The sequence below is a fragment of the Epargyreus clarus genome, unplaced genomic scaffold (genome assembly GCF_041222505.1).
Source record: "Epargyreus clarus isolate Ecla_fem2 unplaced genomic scaffold, WU_Ecla_fem_2.2 ptg000018l, whole genome shotgun sequence".
In the NCBI taxonomy this organism is placed as follows: domain Eukaryota; kingdom Metazoa; phylum Arthropoda; class Insecta; order Lepidoptera; family Hesperiidae; genus Epargyreus; species Epargyreus clarus.
The window spans coordinates 10,139,856-10,160,555 of NW_027332226.1; the positions used below are offsets into that span (position 1 = coordinate 10,139,856).

The window sequence follows — 20,700 nt, forward strand, 5'->3', positions numbered from 1 at the left end:
GTGGATGCTGAGATTCCTATTAGGCGACCTTCTTAGTCTCCAGGAGTGGCAACTCATTTGCAATTGGCTTCTGGTAGAACTCCTGTTGAATATGGAGTTGGTCACAGACCATCAGGCGGAGTGCGGACTGCATGCTCGTTTGCTACTAATTAATATTATACAAATTAATATTTAAAAAAATAATACTATATACTTGCTTGCTACTTTTTACCCTACTGTGGTACTGTGTTTTTCGAGCGTGTACCTTTATATTATTTGTATGTGAGAACTCCGGGATGTCCAAAGGTACGCAACCTGAATCCTCTTAGCTCTTTGCCCCATCCGCTCCACCCAGGTGACCATGAAGCTCGTCACACAGTCTGGTGTGTACGACGGTATGCGACCACACATCCGTCGTCCATCCCGGGGTCGCTGGCCGGGCGGTTCGAGCTCCCACTCTTACCGCCCACAACCCCGGAAGCTTTTAGTCGACTCTTGCGATAGAAAAGGGATACCGGTAACCCTACTCTGGTCACGGAACTACAGGTTGCGTAGTAGTAGTTGGGAAGCTCAAGAAGGGATTTCGGGAGTGTCTCGAGCGCGGCAGACGGCAGATATGATAGATATCTTACACCATGTAGAGTATCCTAAACTAAAAATGAGCTTTCTATGTCGGGAGATTTGCACAGGGGAGCCCGTCAGATTAGAAAAAAAAAAGTCGATCACTGGACATGCTCGAGCGCGGTCATTTTTCCTTTTTAATATACAGGAAATAATGCTAGAAAACGGGAAACATCATAATCTGCCGATTACCACACGTCATAGTACTGAAAAAAATAATATTTAAAAAAATACGTGTGGCACTCGGAGACTGCCGCGGTAAAGCTATTGCATAGCATTTTTTATGCTATGAAAACGCTCAGAAGGAATTCCAGAAATACAATATATTCTTCCATAATCATCAACATTTACATTAACACATCTTTATCCACTATTTTATCATATCTCCATTATATAAGACATTGCAAATATCAGCTGACATTTCATAACTCCAAGCAAGACTGAACATTCTAAAATATAAAATAGAAAAGTATTTAATAAGTGACGTAAAGTATTAACAACCAGCAATATAAATGGATCAATGCGATGTGCCTGTGACATTAAGCCGAATGTTACAGGTACATCGCATTTTTCATTAATAAATGCACTTTGTTTATTCATATTTAAAACACTTTGTACACAAATTATTTATACCATAAATCATAATGGCGTTTTGATTTTGTGCTGTCAAGTCTGTCAGTTGTAATTGTACGTTTAAAAATAACAAACACTCTTTTACGTTATTTTATCAATCCAGAATTCAACATAGCTTATGTTGATAAAACATATTATTTTGATAATATGGTAATATAATTTTGAATTTTATAATGGGAATACAAAATATACTTCACGCAATTTTAAGATTTCTGCACGGATTATAAAAAAATGTGTATTACTGCCATCTGTGTTCAAGTTGACGAATTAAGGTTATCAAATAAAATAATAAGGAATGTAAAATAATACTTTATTTAATTATATCCATATTTTTCTATTGACAGTCAACAATTCGGTTGCCTGGAGACTTGATATCCAACAGTCCTCCACCGCTATTTTCACTTACACCATCAGGGGCGCCGGCAGCATTTGGTCAAGGTGATGGCGCACCAGTATGCCATTTTCAGTTCTGACTTCATAATGGAGTCTACCTAATCTTCGGATGACGATTCCGAACTCCCATTTAACTCTTGGGTTGGTGTAACTGCGGACTTGTACCTTATCACCTTGTCCGAACTCCTGCGTTGGCGGTGCATTGTAATGTAATCTGGATAGTGGGGCGGATTTCTTAAATAAGGCATGCATATAGGTTCTTACCTCTCTGCCGAACATTAACTGATAAGGTGATAACTCTTTTGTATTAGGTGTACGTCTCAAGCGTGCCTTGACAGTTAACAGTTTATCAAATAAACTTCCGCTCTTGCTGATATAAAAGAACATTCAGGTATTAGCCGATTATTTTCTTTTTGTACATTCAAAAATTTAAATTTTAGCTTTGTATATATTTCTTCAAATTCGTACCTGTATTTTATTTCCTCTTCTAAATTTTCTTCTTCTGTAAGCCATTCAATTTTTTCTTGAATCGCGTAGAATTTGTTCAAATTTTCTTGTAAAGAATTCAGTCGTATATTTATTTCTTCAATGTCAATTTTTTCTATTCCCGAAATGTAATTTTCGGTTCGTTTCATTAACACACGTAATGTGGCTCGTATTTCCTTATTGTTTTTTAGTTCATTCGACATCTCGTCGCCAATATCAAATAAAATAATAAGGAATGTAAAATAATACTTTATTCAATTATATCCATATTTTTCTATTGACAGTCAACAACTCGGTTGCCTGGAGACTTGATAGTTGGATATCAAGTCTCCAGGCAACCGAGTTGTTGAAAGGTGTTACATATTTTCGTTACGGAATTTCTCGATTGGGTCGCCGCGCTCAAAGCCCGCGATAAAAGCTATGCAATAGCTTAAAAAAAATAGTATGAATCCCTGGGAAGTAATGATGTATCACAAACTAAAGGAAAATGCTAATTTTTTGGAAAATACATTATTCTTCATACAGTCTCATACTATTTTTTTCCCAATGACGCTTGAGTTTGTAAACATTTAACATCGTGGGCTCCCCTACTATAGGTAGAATAATTTTATAAGAACTATCATTCTTATTTACACTGCGATAAGAGCCAAATGAATGAAATATGCGACACTAAAGCCGGAGTGCCAGTTGTAGTTTTTTTATGGATACTCGTATGTTTATGGTTTTAGGTAACAAGGGTAGCTACGTATTTTTTTGAATACAGTATGTGGTTATGGCTAACAAGGGTAGCTACGTATTTCTTTGAATACAGTAAATGGTTATGATTAACAATGGTAGCTACGTGTTTCTGGCTGATCTCGGATATTATACCAGTTCCAATTCCAATTCTATCTGGGAATTACAGATATCCATACATTTAGGCCACTTACCCTTATCATCCGTTTGTGTGCTAACTCGATATTTAAAAAAAATGCACGGGAAGCACAACAGGACCAAATATTTTGCAAAATACATCGTTGTTATAATAATGCGCCACGGTGAGCATTGAAAAGATCTTGTAACAGGTAGGTATACTATGCAAATTTATACTTTCTAACTTTATGCTGTGTACTCTAGATTAATAGTTTCCGAGAAAATTATTCCCTTACTTACTCTTAGATTAATAGTTTCCGAGAAAATTATAGAGTACGGCTTACAAAGAAGTACCTGCGATTTACGCGAAATTCCTTTAATTATGATGTAAACAATAAAATAACTAAATCATTAATGTGCTAAAAGTATGAAATAAAGTTAAGCATATACTTAAACTATTCAACAAGTCGTCAATATGACGGAAATATTTTTCTTAAAAAATACAATGTTTCAGCAGGCAGTAGATTTTCATTTTTTAATAGGACTAATAATTTACAAAACTCGTGTATTATTTCTCATTTATATGATAAAAATCAATCGCGTTATCGTTATTATTATGTTATTATCGTTAGTGTAGCAAAATCCTGTTTTACTGTGCTTTGACAAACAAGTAAATATAATGAGTACCTACCTACAACAACCGACTTACCAAATGTCATGATCAATTAAGAGTAGGTAGGATACATTTTACAAATAAGTTCACATGTTTGTTTCTCTCGCTGTTTATTTATTTCAACAGTAGGTATAGCAATCCGGAATTGTTTTATTTGCAAAGTTGTCCCATTTAAATATGTTGATGAGTTTCGGTGATGAATAATTGAACTTCTTGACGATAACAAACTGTGATTACAGATAGTTATTTATGAATAGTATCAGGCGTTTGTGGATGATGTAATGTTAAGATCCAGACGGAGGCTAGTTTGAGCGTTCTAACATAAAATAAAATGTATGTATGACAGTTTTTTGTTACCAATATCAAGTTTTCTTTATATAATATAGGAGTTGCATGACGAGCATACAGCATACAGCCCACCTGATGGTAAGAGGCAATTGCCAATTGCAATTGCAGCATATTCATGGAACAGTGGTTCGATCTGAAGTCAATTTTAAATTGCTAATGCAAATGTACATTCAAATTACAAAGCATGAACTGCTTCATGCTAGGTATAGGTGAGGCGGTGGTACCTCCTCGGTTAAACCATACTGGTTTAACCTACCTTTCATACCAGCTTCATGAGACTTTAAGAAAAAAATGAACACTGTACAAATTTCTGGTAGAATGTTTTTTATCTTCTTGACCTATTTGTATTTGATGTGACAGATGTCCATGTCTTATAATTATCACCTAAAATTATCAAGATCAAGTAGAGTGCGTGCCGTTATGCTACTCGTACTTACGCAAAAAAAATCAAAGTGGCTGCATTTATTAACCACGACAATTTTTCGACTTAAAGTACGTAGGTATATTGAATTAAATATGTATATTTGACTTAATGATGATGTACCTATGTGCAGGAGTGGGGAGTGCGGTGACGGGTACGGCGGGCGGCTACGCGGGGCTGTACAGCGGGTACGCGGCGGCGGCGCTGGCCGGGCTCGCGGGCCCGCCGCCCAAGCGCAAGCGCCGCCACCGCACCATCTTCACGGAGGAGCAGCTCGAGCAACTGGAGAGCACCTTCGACAAGACACATTACCCTGACGTCGTGCTTCGAGAGCAACTCGCTCTGCGCGTCGACTTAAAGGAGGAACGAGTGGAGGTATGATTCTGACTGAAGTGCTACATAAACATTTTTAATAACTAAATACTAGATAGGTATCTATTTTCTATAGGTTGAAAGTGCTAGTGGAAAACTAGCCAACTTTATAGCGATTCTTAAACGAAATGAGAAAAGTTAGTGCAACTTTCAAGGATTGCGTGAAACGAAACAAAGTAACGGTAGAAATAAGTAAGAAAAATAAACCATCAACGTCGTCTAGATGTTTATATAGGTACCGAACTGTATTAATAAATATTGCTCAGTAAACGGTGAAAATATATAAGTAGATCTTATGTTAGAGTTGAACAATAGAATACTATAGGTATAGGATTACATAAAGGATTTACAGAGGGCATTTAACTTCTACATAATATTTCTGCTTTTCATAAATTTCGTATTTTTTCAAAATGATTTCATTAGTATTATTAATGAAACTTTAAGTGCTTTCAGCACTTTGATTTGACTGTCTACAACTCAAATGGGGTTAGATCTAGGTATCATATTAAAATCTTTCATTTCAATTTCAATTTCATTCAATTCTAGCAAAGTGTAGAGGTTGTAACAGGGAGCAATACCGTGGGTGGGTAACAATTCGCCCGCTTTAAACTGTTTTGTGTTAAACATCATGGGAGTGCTCTATTTCGTTTTGGCTGTCATAGTATAAAATAAATTATAGCTCGAAAGCTTTCATACGGAGTAAGTTTAAACACTGTTGGAGATTTGGACCATACGCCTTTATTGACAAATTTAGATATAATTAAAAACATAACTTATATAAATATAAATATATTAATGTAATTTTTGGACACAAATAATTAAATGACATTTATGTGTCCTAATTTCAAATAGGAAATGTTATTTAACTGCTATCATAAATTCAATTTCACTAATTTAGTTGTTTCTTAGTTAAATCAAATTAAAATTCTTAAAAGGCATAAAGTTACGTACACACGTAAATTGTAATTTAACTCTGTTTTTATACCCAAGTAGCAAAAGTAGGGCAGATAGAATTTTATTGTTGCCTAAGGTCGCAATAATTTTAGTATTGCCGTATGTAGCTCACAGGTGGATCTAGCAATTTTGGTTTTTATTCTTGCAGTTGCATATTTGTTAGGGTATTCTGCTCTAGGAAATAGCGGCTAACGTTAAGGTTTCAAAAAAGCTATTCTTGTAATTTATAAACAACGTTCTAAGGATTCGTTAAGAGAGTTCTTTAAGGAAATAAATAATATTAATTCGTGAAAATGAGAAGCATGGCACTGAAGACAAACTTCGAAGGGTTCTACCATCTTTACAAACTCAACCATTCTTTAAATTGTATGTAGGAAATACATTTTAAATTATACATTGTAACCCTTTTAACTGGTTTAAGCATCGTAGCTTCTAAAGTGACGACCCTATTTTGTTTTTTTTACATGCTTTATATTAGCTTTAGGTACTTGTATGTTTGTCAGTGAGTAACTCCGTTTTTCAGTAGAAAGAGATCAACATACATCCTTATAATTATGACGCTTTGTGGATGCTTAATGTGAACAGCAGTGTAAATAAAACAATAAATAATAATTAAAGAAACTAAACAACTCGGGGTGCTTCTGAAAATATCAATGTGTTGGTCCTTCTGCTCGTGTCTGTCAGTGAAATATTTATAACTACCGAGAGTGTGTGATTAGTTCATCTCGGTGCTAGTTGGAATATTTCTTTTTTTCTTATAATTCAAAATAATCATAGGTACGTAGGACGTAGGTACATGTGATAGAATCCGTTTCATAGTCTTAAATAAACATTATCGAGTTATGTGGAGCCTTAAGCATACTAATCTAAAGTGTAATTATTAGATATAGACAGACTATTTTACGTTTCGATTTCATAAAATTAATATCACTTAAAGATTTAAGAAATTTTATATCAGTCATGGTTAATGTTTTTGCTTTGCAGCAGAATTTTGATTTTTTAATTATTAAAATTATAGTTGCTAATTATTAATAAAAGACATTACAAAGGTATATCATATTATATCTATAGTAAATTGTAAAATATATCTACGTAGAGTCGTTGTATTGTGATTAGGTCGACAAGGCGGAAAGTTTAGTAGTTGAGGGCCAATGAGTCAATAAAGCTGACGTGACATTTCGTCCGGGCCAACAGTTTGTGGGTGGCCCGTAGTGGCCCAAAAAACCGTATTAACTTCAAGTGCGTTGTGTGTAGTGTGATTCTAGTTTAATCTCCCACTAATAAGAATTTGAAGATGTAGGAATAAGATTCGTATTCAATTTCAATTAAGTGTAGTTATAAAAGTGACGCTGAATTTTATCATGTTGCAATTATACTAAGACAATTATGGTATGTATAATTGTTTTTGCTTCGAAATACCTAAATCTTTAAATCTTTTAAATTTAAACCTATACATATTTGATACATGCTTAGTTCTCTCTTAAAACAATTTATTATTTATTATATCATGGGGGTTAGTTAAAAAATTGCGTTTATTATTAATTAAATCATAAATAGGTACTTAATAGTTGTAAAACCTTATAGATCAATCGAAATCTTATAATAGAATCATACAAAGCTGTAGTAAAAGTGAGTAACAAAAAGATGAAACCTAATCTCTAACAGTGGAGCTGAATTCGGGTGTTAACTTAACGACGAGATTGACAAACTAAGCGCTCCTGTTAGTTTGTGCTGGTGAATGTGACTGTGTTTGAGGCTACCGGTGTTCGACGCTCGAGTGTGTGCCGACCACTCCAGAAGCCACCCAGACAGCCAGTCCGGTGTACGTGTTTACACGCCCGCATTTCTCTTACATAGTTTCTATTGCGCAAAATAAACCATTTTTTCGGAATTCATCTATTCTAGATATGTTTGCTGACTTCTGAGTCATTTACATTCGTACAAATAAGGCTACTGAATTAGTATGCTTAAGGCTCCACATAACTCGATAATGTTTATTTAAGACTATGAAACGGATTCTATCATGTACCTACGTACTTATGATTATTTTGAATTACAAGAAAAAAAGAAATAAATAAAGGAAATATTCCAACTAGCACCGAGATGATCTAAGTGATCCTCAAAAAAGTGAACAGATTTCTTTAAATACAGTCTCGAATAAGTCACCTTAAAAAAAAATAAACAAAATAGGCTCGTCACTTATAAGCACGATGCTAAAATAAGTTAAAAGGGTTACAATGTTTAATTTAAAATGTTTTTCCTACATACAATTTAAAGAATGGTTGAGTTTGTAAAGATTCTCATTTTAACGAATTGATATTATTTATTTCCTTAAAGAACTCTCTTAACGAATCCTTAGAACGTTGTTTATAAATTACAAGAATAGCTTTTTTGAAACCTTAACGTTAGCCGCAATTTCCTAGAGAAGAATACCCTGACAAATAAGTGCAAGAATAAAAACAAAATTCCTGCTAGACCCACGTGTGAGCTACGTTAAGCAACTCTAAAATTCTTCCGACCTTAGGCAACAATAAAATTCTATCTGCTCTACTTTACTACTTTTATATAAAAACAAAGTTAAATTATAATACTATTTTAGTGTGTACGTAACTTTATGACTTTTAAGAATTTTAATTTTATTTAACTAACAAAACTAAATGAGTGAAACTGAATTTATGATAGCAGTTAAATAACATTTCCTATTTTAAATTAATAGTCCTTAGGATATTTAAATTTCATTGAATTATTAATTTGTGTCCAAAAATTACAGGAATATATTTATATTTATGTAAGTTATGTTTTAATGATATCTAAATTTGTCAATAAAGGGGTATGGGCCATTTGGTCCAAACCTCCAACAGTGTTTAAACTTAGTCCGTATGAAAGCTTTTGAGCTATAATTTATTTTATACTATTACAGCAAAAACGAAATTGAGCACTCCTATGACAATATTATTGTAATGCTACGGCTTTTATAGATTCTTAAATATTCTTTAAGATTTCCATAAATGTGCCAACACAGCTAGCTACATAAGCTAGGTATGTCTCTTTCGATTTAGCTGACGTAGTACGAAATGGTTTATGTCCATAAGTTTTCATTCGGTAGAGATTTAAGATTGTTGATATTATGTTGATATCACATGTTCCATACAAATGTTCCCATTAAGCTCATTCCTTATTCCTATACCCGTCCGTCATCTATACCTACTTATGCTGTTTAATTAAAATAAGTAGATACACATAACGTTTTAAAAGATAACAGAACTGTGAATAGATGCAATTTGTTTGAGTTGGTGTGGCTTCCCGGCACAGACGGCATCGAGCGACATGTAAAATTTGCTAAGTGTAAACTTTTTATTAAAGAATCCATAGTAATTACCGCCGGAGTTTTCAACTGAGAATTTTACCTAAGGGTAAATAAAAAGGGACCCTCTGAGGCGGGTGAGACGGCGCCGCGAAAATTAATCTGAGTTAATTAAATTTGATTTATTTATGCTGCCCCCAACGAGGGCTGCGGAACGATAAAAGCACAACAATGCGACTAATGAGGGTCACTTTTAAGGCTTTCTCTCGGATAATGGAGTTTTTCCGATTTGCGTAACTTGTAGCTCGTGACTGCGGTGATCAATATAAGATTTTTTCTTTATGCGAAGCCGTTTTCGAGTGTTTTCCGTTTATCACTTTACTTAATAAATTAACGGATTTTCTTTTTCCTTGTCGATGTTTTGCGTGAAATACAATACTTAGGTACCTACTTGTAAACATTCTGGTTGCAAAATGATATTGCTTTTGAAACAATAACCACTTTTATACTGTTGCTAGCATAAGTGTAGTTTCTAGGTAGATTTTGAAAAGAATTTTCTGTTTAACGAGTGTTGTTTGGAAAAGCTTGTTTTCGAGGTAATACGAGTACATTCGGTTTGGCGTTCCGTTGTTGCCCCTGTTATTTGCGTAGCGGCAATTGGAAACTGCATTATTAAATCGCTTTTGTTTAGGCATCGCAACACTTGCTTAAATCGAGTTTCTGGTAACAGGTATTCGTATTGCTTTTATTTGGATATGTTTTATATTTATGGCCATTGGTTCATTGTTTTAATGTTAAAAATGTTTTGAATAGTATATAAAATAAAATGTCTTTTCGTAGAATTTGGTTATTGCACAATTTACAAGGAATTCAATTTGCATTAGAATTATAGATGAATTTTATCATAGACTTAGTTTGTGGAATGTGCCTAACTGTAACAGCCTTATAAGACATTCGTATAGAATGTAGGAGATTGGAGTCTTATGACTATTCCATTCGTTTTCTGCCTTCCTGCTTGAAAGTAAACTTAGAGAAAACATAATATGTTTAGCTCACAAAGAAAATAATGTGAATAATTTCTAACAATGTCTAAGTACGATTTAGGAATTTAAATATTTTTAAATCAATAATATCGAAATGGTGACCAGTTATTTTTGTTTACTCGCACAACTAACTAGTATACTTTTGAAATACCAGAGATCGCTTTTTGTACATAGGGGACTAGATATTGCTGTGGTACAATTTAGGCGCTGGTACGACTAAAGCAACCTTCCTCTAATAGTACTCTAATCTTACCTAGGTTTGATAACAGATATCCATAGGCAGTAGTGGCTACTACCTACTTACTTCAATCTTGTAAAAAATCTACCTCATTGTCTAAAGTCTAACTGACCTTAGTAAAAGCCGAGCACCGGTTGTCTGTTGTGTCAACATGTGTGAATACAGCAGCGTAACTAACTTTTTATAATAGAACTAATTTCTAGCACTTCTTGTTAATAATTTGCAAATGTAAAATAAATAACTATTTCACTATTATCTAGACCTGTTATAAGCTCTTTCATTACAACTTATTATTTTAATTTTTGTCTCCGAGGTCGGCTGAAATACGAAAAATCTTGTAGAGTCAATATTAGAATGAAGAACAGCGTGCAAATAGAGACAATGAAGGGCTGGTTTGTTCAGTGTGGCGCACCGCAGACATTTCAACTCTTTACACAAATTAATTATTAAGGAGACATGTAATCTTGACTTGTCTCGCGAGCGGCGGCGCCCCGGGCGGCTCCGTCAATGTTGATCTTTATTGTGAGCGCTGTCTGATTAAACTGGAGCTTACATTCATTTTACTTTGGAATGTATGTTTTCTTTTAACACTCATAATTAAATCATAATAACATGACGTACGGTTTAATACAAGACTTTATTACGTGTAGCCCCCGGCTGAAACCCTTAATGTGGACTAGTAAAGGTTTCATCTTTTGGATTGCTTAATTATGTAGATTGATATATATGAGCCTACCTAATACACCTTTTAATATATGTACATGAAATATAATTAGATATGTAGATTTGTGTAGATCGTAACCGGTCTTTAAGTAGAGCAACGTGAGGCGTGGTTAGAAGTTAAATACGTAACCGCTAATAACTGGGTTTCGCGTGTGATTTCATGCATTGAGCGGTAATAAATTTCCTCTTGAGGTATTCCCGGAACATGCGGCTCTACAAATAGATGGAAAATGACCACGCCTCAAAAGCCTAAGCGACTCCTCCAATACCAGAACAAAATACAAATTGGCGTCGGTGATTCTCAATTTTGTATCAAGTTTATCGGCTGCCTTATCGTTAGGTTTAACTATAAAAAATGTTGAGCTGTTTGTCTTGTTGTCAACCTTGGGAAAAGTAGTATACCTTTTTGGAGATTTAAAAATATCTGACACGTTATCTGCTCTTTTCTTTACCTACACCTACCTTCAGTTGGAGCACCTAGGTGTAGGTAGTAGATATTTAGGTTTGGAATAGGCTTATACCCATATGTACCCAATGGGTATAAACCTATGTCAGTACGATATACGCATAAACGGTTTCCGATACTATGTATATTGTGAACCTAATATTCACAATAGGTTCTTGTATGTACCTATAAGGGTAGGAACAATTAGCTCTACCTATTAATTGTTTAAATTTACAGAATTATAAAATACCTACATTTTGTTTCATTCGATTCAACGACTAAATATAATTATTTGAACTTTTTAAAGATCAAGTTTATTTTGCTGTCTTTTAAATTTTCATTTCTTGACATACATTTTCATAGTGTTTTTTCTATCTATGCGTTAGGTAGTTAAATATCTATTGGGACGTCTTATATTTTATTCTTAGGATTATATAAAGATAAAAATACCTGGACGTTGTTGTACAAGAAATAAGTAGAAAGTTCAGCTTGAGCTGTTACGGTAGGTTTTTAATTTTTATGCAAGAACTCTAGGAAAGTCGTCTTTCGTCACATGTAAGTTCTTTTAAAATCAGACGACTTGTTCTTAAAAGTTTATATTTTTCAAGTTAATATGAGAATAACCGATACACAGACAGATATACAATAACGGCGTTTTGTTTTTTGATATCATTGTTACGCATAGGAAATATTGTGACAAATAATGAAACTTATAAGAAAATTGATTTTTATTTGCGTTGGTTCATGGTATTTTCTAAACCTACTTAATATGTTTCATTGTACCATGTGTTTTCTCTTCAATCTAGAGAATTTAAATCAACAATTCGTTACTATTTTAGGTCAACAATGCAATGGAACTTATGACACTTTAGGTGAACCTACTAGGTTTACCTAAAGTGTCATACTAAGTGTCGTACTATGGAACGATAGTATAGTAGAGTCAGGGCTCTACCCTTAGTTACTAAGTAGAATTTATATTTTAAACAGTTTTTTTTAGGAAAAAGTGATTGGTTAACATAATATTTGTAAAAAAAATATTTATTTTAAGGCCAAACTGCCGTTAGGTAACTCTCTATACAACATAGGCGGACAAAAAGGCTACAGACTCTACAAAAGAGAATCGTACTCGATTCAATACTATTCATATTCAAATGCTGCATTTATTCCGAGTCAAGGAGCTCAAAGACAAATTACGATGCGTCGAGATTCGAGAACCTGCAGAACGACAGAGGATGACAGTACGATCCCAGACAGTAAGAATAAGTGGGCGTGTCGCTCCGCCCAGCCGCCCGGCGCTTCCTCGTCGCACTGCAGCCTCCCCGACAGGACTTATCTCGTAATAGGTAGCTATAATAAAAGAGATACGCTCGCAATGTGTTACTAAGTAATAAAGCGGCGCCATTTTGTCTTTCGCTTCCGTGTCGGCTGAAAGCAATAACGCTTTTATGAGCTGAGCAGCGATCCGACGTTGAGTGATCAAAGAGTTCTGCGCTGTTTCATTTTACGGTAGTTGCTCCTCTTTGATTGTCAAACGAAACGGATAATACAATCTGGCGATTGTTCTGGGGGTCGTTATCAATATAAGAACTGACATATCAGCTACATAGAGCGGAACTCATGCACATACCTAGCCTATCTACCAGTTGTGTAATGTTTATTCACCACTTTTTTTTAATTTTACGATAAGTCGAAATAGTAGGTATGTGACCTAGTCCAATGATATGTTGATCATTATGGACTTAATATAACGGCTTAGTCTAGCTCGAGGAGTGCTGCTTCAATTACCTACCTTAAAATACTGTAAATACCTAGGTACCTGTCGTTATGTTGTCTACCAGTAGTCATCCCCATGATCCAAGTCTGTCCACAATCATAAATTTTCCATTTTTACGGTTCCATATTCCATTGATATAATATTTTCTCCTTTATTCCCAAGTTTTCTAATGAAAAACTTTAAATTTCATGGTCTTTACAATAGGTCGCAATTTCATAATAACATGGATATTAGATTGGTATCTGCACCATCCTAAAATATCCCAAATTATAATGTACAAGTATATATATACCTACGTGTACATATTATAAAGTATTATAAAATTTTATACACATTTTGTACTCGACCTAAGCTTATTAACTATTAAAAATAACCAGTATGCACAGTTTATCAAATTACGTAAAGCGACAAAATGCCGCTAATTATGTTATTGTAGTATCCATCGCACGCTAGCGGTTCCATTGTATAATCCATGATGGAATAATATGAATTTTATCCTTCAATTTCTTGTTTTAAATATAGTCATTAATATTTTATAAACGTGTAAAATGTCACTTTAATTAGTAAGCTTATGAATCTGCGGTATATTTTATCTATACTAATATTATGAAGAGGAAAACTTTGTTTGTTTGTTTGATTGTAATGAATAGGCTTAAACACTACTGGAGCGATTTTAAAAATTCTTTCACCATTCGAAAGCTACATTTTCCACGAGTAACATAGGCTATATTTTATAGGAAATATATTTGATAAATAGATTTTGAGGCGGTACAAAGTTTGCCGGGTCAGCTAGTATATAATACCTATAGGTAGAACGCTATTTATGCGCTATTAATAGAATAGGTAGATGTAGCATGATATATATTTCTACTACTTTCTTGTTAAAAACAACAAAGTTAATACGATTCATTGAAGTAATTGCTCCAACTCCATAACCTCATAATGGGGCTACCCAATATCAGAGAAATTGTAGATAAATTGGCGACAATTTTAACAAATAATACTTACCATGAAAATAATTGTTATTGTTGCTAACTTTTAAATATATTTCCAAATTAACATACTCTTTATTTCAATGGTCCGGTTTTACCACAGCTTTGATATTTTCATAACTTACCTTAGTTCTTAGGGAAACACATGATAATTGATAAAATTATTACTGTTAACTAGGTATCTACATAGGTAATACAGTTATCTACTTAGATCAAATATAATGTTTATTTTTCTGCTTAGGAACGTCAGTAGGTAGGACACCTATTATCAGTTTATTATTCTAAGCTGTATTGTTAATATTAAAACAAGAAAGGGTTTGGCTTCTTATTCATAGGAAGGTACTTTATCTAAACTCAAATTTAGTTTAAGTTAGAGTTTATTTTTCTCCGTTCATTATTATTTCAAATGAAGCGATATCGCGATCCTGCCCACATCACCCGGTGAAGTATCACTCTATTATTTATAGACGCGTTCGATACGCAATACAAATTATTGTTTTCAAAGTATAACGTTTAGGGGCGCACGATGTTTGCAGAAGGACCCTCCGGGGCCCCCCAGCCCGGGGTTTCGTTAAACGAATTTGAGGCTTGTTCATATCGTTTTAAGCTTTGCATTGTCCTGGGACTGACACGATAAAGGACTTTTTTCGATTAATGGCGATGCCGAGGTACTATTAAAGCAATCTTTTGACAATTGAATTTCAATTCGAATGGCGCATTGTGTGCAGTTAGGACTTTATGGCGGTGCGGAGAGGCGGACACGGGTGTTTGCGTGCGGTAATTGATACGAAATGACAGCTACTAGGGGATACTTTTTCAGCCTCCGGTCGCAGAGAGGAGTAATGTTTTGACATTTAACGAAAGGAGATGGGTGTGATTTGAAGTGCCCTTTGTGGAATTATTCTCGCGGATGGCATCTTTTAATATTGACTAATGCATTTTGTCGTTAATGGGGAGTCGGAACACGACAGGTGTGAGGGATTTCACGCGACTTGACGAGCATTAGAGTTACACTTTGAGTGTCCGCGAGTAATTACGTTTACGCATCTTGATTCCGTTTAATGTAATGAGTGTCATTCATTCAACCCTACATTTTCCTTCAATTAAAAGTATTGAAGTTAAATTAAAATCGAAAATAAACAAGATGTCACTGTACGAAAAAGCACGGTTCTTCTCTATTTAAGATCATAACCTGCTTTTTGGTAGTGGTATGAAGCTGCAGTATTGTGGTTTTAAGACCTTAGCCCTAACTTTGTACACCTGTCCTTCAAGGGTCGGTTACAAATGTTCACAGTAAACAGAAATCACTTAAAATTGCGAGGTAATTTGCTGAACATCAATGAAAGTTTACCTACAAAAAAATAAATATTAAGAAAGAGTATAATAATATAAGATTTTTTGATCATGGCATTCGTGATGATTTTACCATAAAAATAAAAGCTTGTAAAATCATAACTGTTTAGAACCTGTACGGTAAGCAATATGCATATTGCTTAATAATTGTTATATCACAGAAAGAAGAAAATTAATTTTCAAGTACTTAATTGAAATAAATACTCATAAGAGAATAGTTGAAATGAATTGAACACTACACTAACACACTAACTAGCTCAACTAAACCGACACACACGCATTAAAAACATTGTACGTGCAAAAGCAGTTTAAAACATCGGCGAATGTAAATTAAATCGACATTAAAGTATCAGAGGCGGATCAGGCGGTCCATTAATAAATCAGTTCGCTAAAACCGTAATTGTAATCTCAAACAAGCGGAGGGAGTGGTGTGTTTGTTCTAACAACATTATTACAATAAGTTTGGGTTCGGTTCGCCGCCGCCTCGCGCCCCTGTAGCCGATCCGTGGATGTTCACACGCCGTTCTAACCGCTCGATATCAATCTCGATAACGCTTTGGTCTTTACTCAAAACTCTTTTAAATAGAAGTAATTTAAATAGAAGTAAACATTACTCCACTATATTATCATGCGTCACACTGCTCACACAACATGAGTGGTTTTGAGGGTGGTAGAACCCTTTGTGGTTCACTCCGGCGGCACCACCGCCACACCTATTTCTACCTAATAACAGCAGTGTTAGGCGCTACCGTGTTCCGGTTTGAAGGGTGTGGTAAGGGGGACAGGCTTTTCTGAGGCGTTCCAGCTTAGTCCTCAGGGGTAGCGGCGCATCTGTGGCCGACCTCAGGTAGGAATATCTAATCCTATCTGAGGTTGATTACAGATGTCCATGGGCAGCAGAAGCCACTTACCATCAGGTGGACTGTAAGCTCGTCTGCTACTCCTATATTATTTTAAAAGAGCTGAACCGAAATATGAATTTTTAACTTCAATTAAAATTGTTGTGCCACACAATGCAGTTCATATTATCCTGTTGAATTTGTACTTAGGTTAAGTTTGAAACCATCATCGGATACGTGGATGTATTAGCGTGACGTGAAAGACACATCTTATTTATTATGTAGGTACTTAATATAGACTTTATGCAGTAGGTAACTGAAATTAACAAGACTTACGCCTTTATTTGGAAGGTATGTCAAACTCTTACGCTACACCACAGCTCTACATACAGAAATTATTGTTTCTATGTTAATCCTGTGTAATGATAGCCTGGTAGTTGGTATTAAGTACAGAATTTGAGCCTCGTAGAGTGGAGATTTGAATTTAAACACGGAGCACCTTATGTGTTATGTGTGATGTGAAATTAATTACATATTACTTGATTTGCTTATAGGTGGACTAAAGTGTGAGGATCGTGGTAGGCTATGCATTCACCTATGTATCTCAATTATTTTATTTTTTTGCAAATCTATAAATTAGTAATACCTGGAGGTATTTTTTCATATCTACTGTTTACCAGGTAACCTCCAGGTTGACGCTACAATTTTAGTTTTTCAATAAATTACTTAATATGTTTATTATTGTATGTACCTACAATAAATTAAGGTAGTTATGTAAATACTACACTCATTATCAACTTTTGCTTGATTCTCAAATCACTTGTAAGATCGGTCACGGGTCATATACATAGCTATATTTATAACTTTAACCTCTTCCCCTTTCTGTAAATTGGCCAAGCAGAATAATTGTCCTGTCTACGTTTAAGGCAGGATTAATGTAGGTATAATGGATTACCAATTGAATCGTTATGTAGAACATACGTAGTAATAGAGTTTCCGGGAACAGGCGTCGAGGCGTGGTACGAACAGCCGGGGGCAAGTGGGCCCCGCCCCGTATCATCTGCATGTCTTCCCAAACAACATTAGTAAACTAGATCGGGAACCGGAACAATAACCATATTGACAGTGTTAAAGAATCAAAGAATAAATTAATTCAGGTCTAAAAATAATGCTCATACGGATTCTTATAATTGACCCATTTTAATAGGTATAAACTTAAGATTAATATTTTCAATAAAATAAAAGTATACCGCATTACCGTGTTAACTAAAAACCAACCAGAGTGAATGACGTCATGCTTCAGTAAAAAAATATTTTTTTGATTTCCTTCGTGGGATAAAGACAATGCAAAGGCGTTAAGTCATCAGGTCTCTATGGCTCCTGAGATCATTTTTGACGCATAATTCAAAGAAAAAAATCAATAATTAGCGTGTACATTTAATTTATTTCAGCAAATATTAGGTACACGTGACCAGCAATGTTGAAAGGAATTGAATGTCTTAAAACTTAGTCTGTTTACTGTTTTCACCAAGCAACACTCCAGGAAAAAGGGGTTCTTTTGTGTTTGCGTAACGAAAAAGAAAGAAATACAAAGAGATTTTGAACGCAAGATAGAAATTCAAATTACTGCAGTGTATTAAAATAATATTGAAGTCGTTTCTATCTATATTTTAGAAGTGAAAAACGTCTTATAGGTACTTAGAACTAATTTAATATTATTAAAATAATATTATTAAGTATTTGATTTTTTAATGCAAACAAAGGAAGTTTATGGAATTCTATTATTATATTATTTATATAATGGTAATAATACTTTATTATATTTACTCACGTTTGAAATGTACCTATATTCACATTTATTCAACAAATAATCGTTTATAGAAGACAAGTCATAATGGATCTTAGGCAACAAGGGTAACAATTTAAGTTGAAAAAAATCAAAACCTATTTACAACGTCTTTAGCACAATAAACAAATTTAAAATAAATAATATTTTAAATCTATATATAAAGCGGCAAAAACAAAACTTGAAGTTTTTGTAGAGCGTGTATTACCGACAATTAGTGTAACAAGAAATAGGTTCTAAAAATGAAAAGGGTAAAAAACATAGGTTTCATGTGGCTAAGAAGGCGGTATTTTCGGCATTCTAATCATCCGTGATAGGTTCGACTGGGCGAACATTAGTACAGATGTAGAGCGCTTAGGTATAAAGTATTCCCCACGTATGAATATGATTAAAAGTTGTCGAGTTAATGGTATTACAAACTACGGCGTACAATAGGCTTTAGCTTCTCTGTAACGCAGTACTCGTTTGTCTTTGATACTAGACTATGAGCTGTGGAATTATAAATGCATGCTGGAACAGTGCCGTGTTCACAATAGAGTTTCGTAATTCCCGCGCTTTGCGATTAAACAATAGGGCGCATAATAGATAGTTAATAAACCGCACAGCGAACTAGGATTATGATTTAGTTCAGTATGATTAAATCTGTTTTAGTTAATTTAGTAGTTACAAATTTTGTAACCCTATATAATGTTATAAAAGGTGATAGAACCATAGTAAAGAAAGAACTAGTAGGTACTCTTTATTTTACTCTTTCTTTACTATGATAGAACTCTCTGTAGACTATGTCTAATAAATCTATTTATGTCTAATAAAGAGTCTACAGAGAGTGTCTGAAAACGACGTCGTCAATTTATTCTTTACAAGGGTAGGTACTTTCTTGCATACATTAATATGGATAGTACATACTGGTAACTGAATACAAGTTTACGATCAATTATTATTTGCCTTTTCCTTTTCTATGAATGTATACTAACTTTGCACTTCCCTTACTTTTTATATCATGTTCATCGCTAAGAACTATTCTGTAAGAGAACCTGCAGTGTAGACGTTAGTTTGGCGAAACAATGAAAAACAATAAACGAGTTAAGCCAAATACAATGTGGAGCGAACAAAACAGCGCCGTAATCCCGTTGCGGGCGTCGACAAAGGTGTAGATAGCGTTAGCGGGAGTCGCCTTGGGGTCTGGCGGTGGCAGCGGCCATATTTGCCGCTCGAGTGCCGCCAAATGGGCGAACGGCGGCCGAGTGCGAAAAGCCTGTCACTCATTTCCCGAAAGTTAATAGGGCTTTTGTCGGACGCCACTTGTAATGCAATTAACTCCGACAATGGCGGTATCCTTAACGACTTAATTTTAAAGCCCTCGATTCACACTTTGTAAGATATTATTTTAGGGGTACGTTTTTGTTAGCACATTCATAAGCCCTGTTCTGGAACCGATATCATACGTATTGATTATGTAGAGTATTAGGTAGATACCTACTATAATTTATGAAACTTATTTAAACGTTGATAAGCATTATATTACTGCACATGTCCACCAGTAAGTGGTCACTACGACCCATAGAACTAAATAATCTAATACTGTTATTAATTCTATCATTATTGTTACGATTATTATTTATTTCCAAAGATTAATTATTATTATTTTTGCAATTATTAATTTATTATTATTATGTTTTAAATTGGAGATGTACTATTGTTATTTGATTTGTATTTATTCTTTATGTTGACATCAAATTGTTTTATAACATCAATTAATTTGTGTGTGTCAATTAGTATAATTGGTTCTGCGAAACCGTTCTATTTGACAATAAATAAAATAGACGTCTAACTCCAAATAATACAGTGGTTCTATCTGAAGCCGATTAAAGTTAGGTTGCCACTATCTTAGTACCAAAAGAATACAGAAAAAACTTATGTGAAATTGAGCTGGCATCGACTTTCTATCGAAACACAAAAATTCTATACGGTTTTAAATTGACTTCTTAAAATCTATCTCATCTTATTTTTATTTTTTTATTTAATAAGTTTTTGTACACAAAAATAAAGATAACAATACAGAAGAGATAGAAATGAAGTACAAGTGCATACGAAAGGTAAAATTAGTGTGCAAAAATAAAAAAAAAATTAACCAAATAATAATAATAACTAAATGAAAATAACAAATATATAGGTACATATATTTATATATATATTACATTACATAATCTCTTAATCATTACATAATTTCTAATCTAATTTCTATAATTTCTTGTAATTATAAGTGTATAGTAACAGAGTTGTATTAACAATTACACTATCTTTAGGTAATATGTAGTTAGATGTATGTGTAAATGATGTGTGGGCACAAAGGTGCCGCTAGTGTTGTGACCACCGACGACACAATGCGACCACCCGCAGTCCGAGAGCCC

At 34.3% G+C, this 20,700-nt stretch overlaps 1 protein-coding gene across 1 annotated transcript in view; it reads left to right on the forward strand.

Moving 5' to 3' along the window:
* The window catches only part of LOC140749930 (uncharacterized), a 33,215-nt gene that overhangs the window by 8,982 nt on the left and 3,533 nt on the right, over positions 1-20,700 (forward strand). Inside the window, exon 2 of the mRNA XM_073083184.1 lies at positions 4,540-4,781. Within this exon, the coding sequence (XP_072939285.1) occupies positions 4,540-4,781 (242 nt within the window). The remainder of the gene's footprint in view (positions 1-4,539; positions 4,782-20,700) is intronic.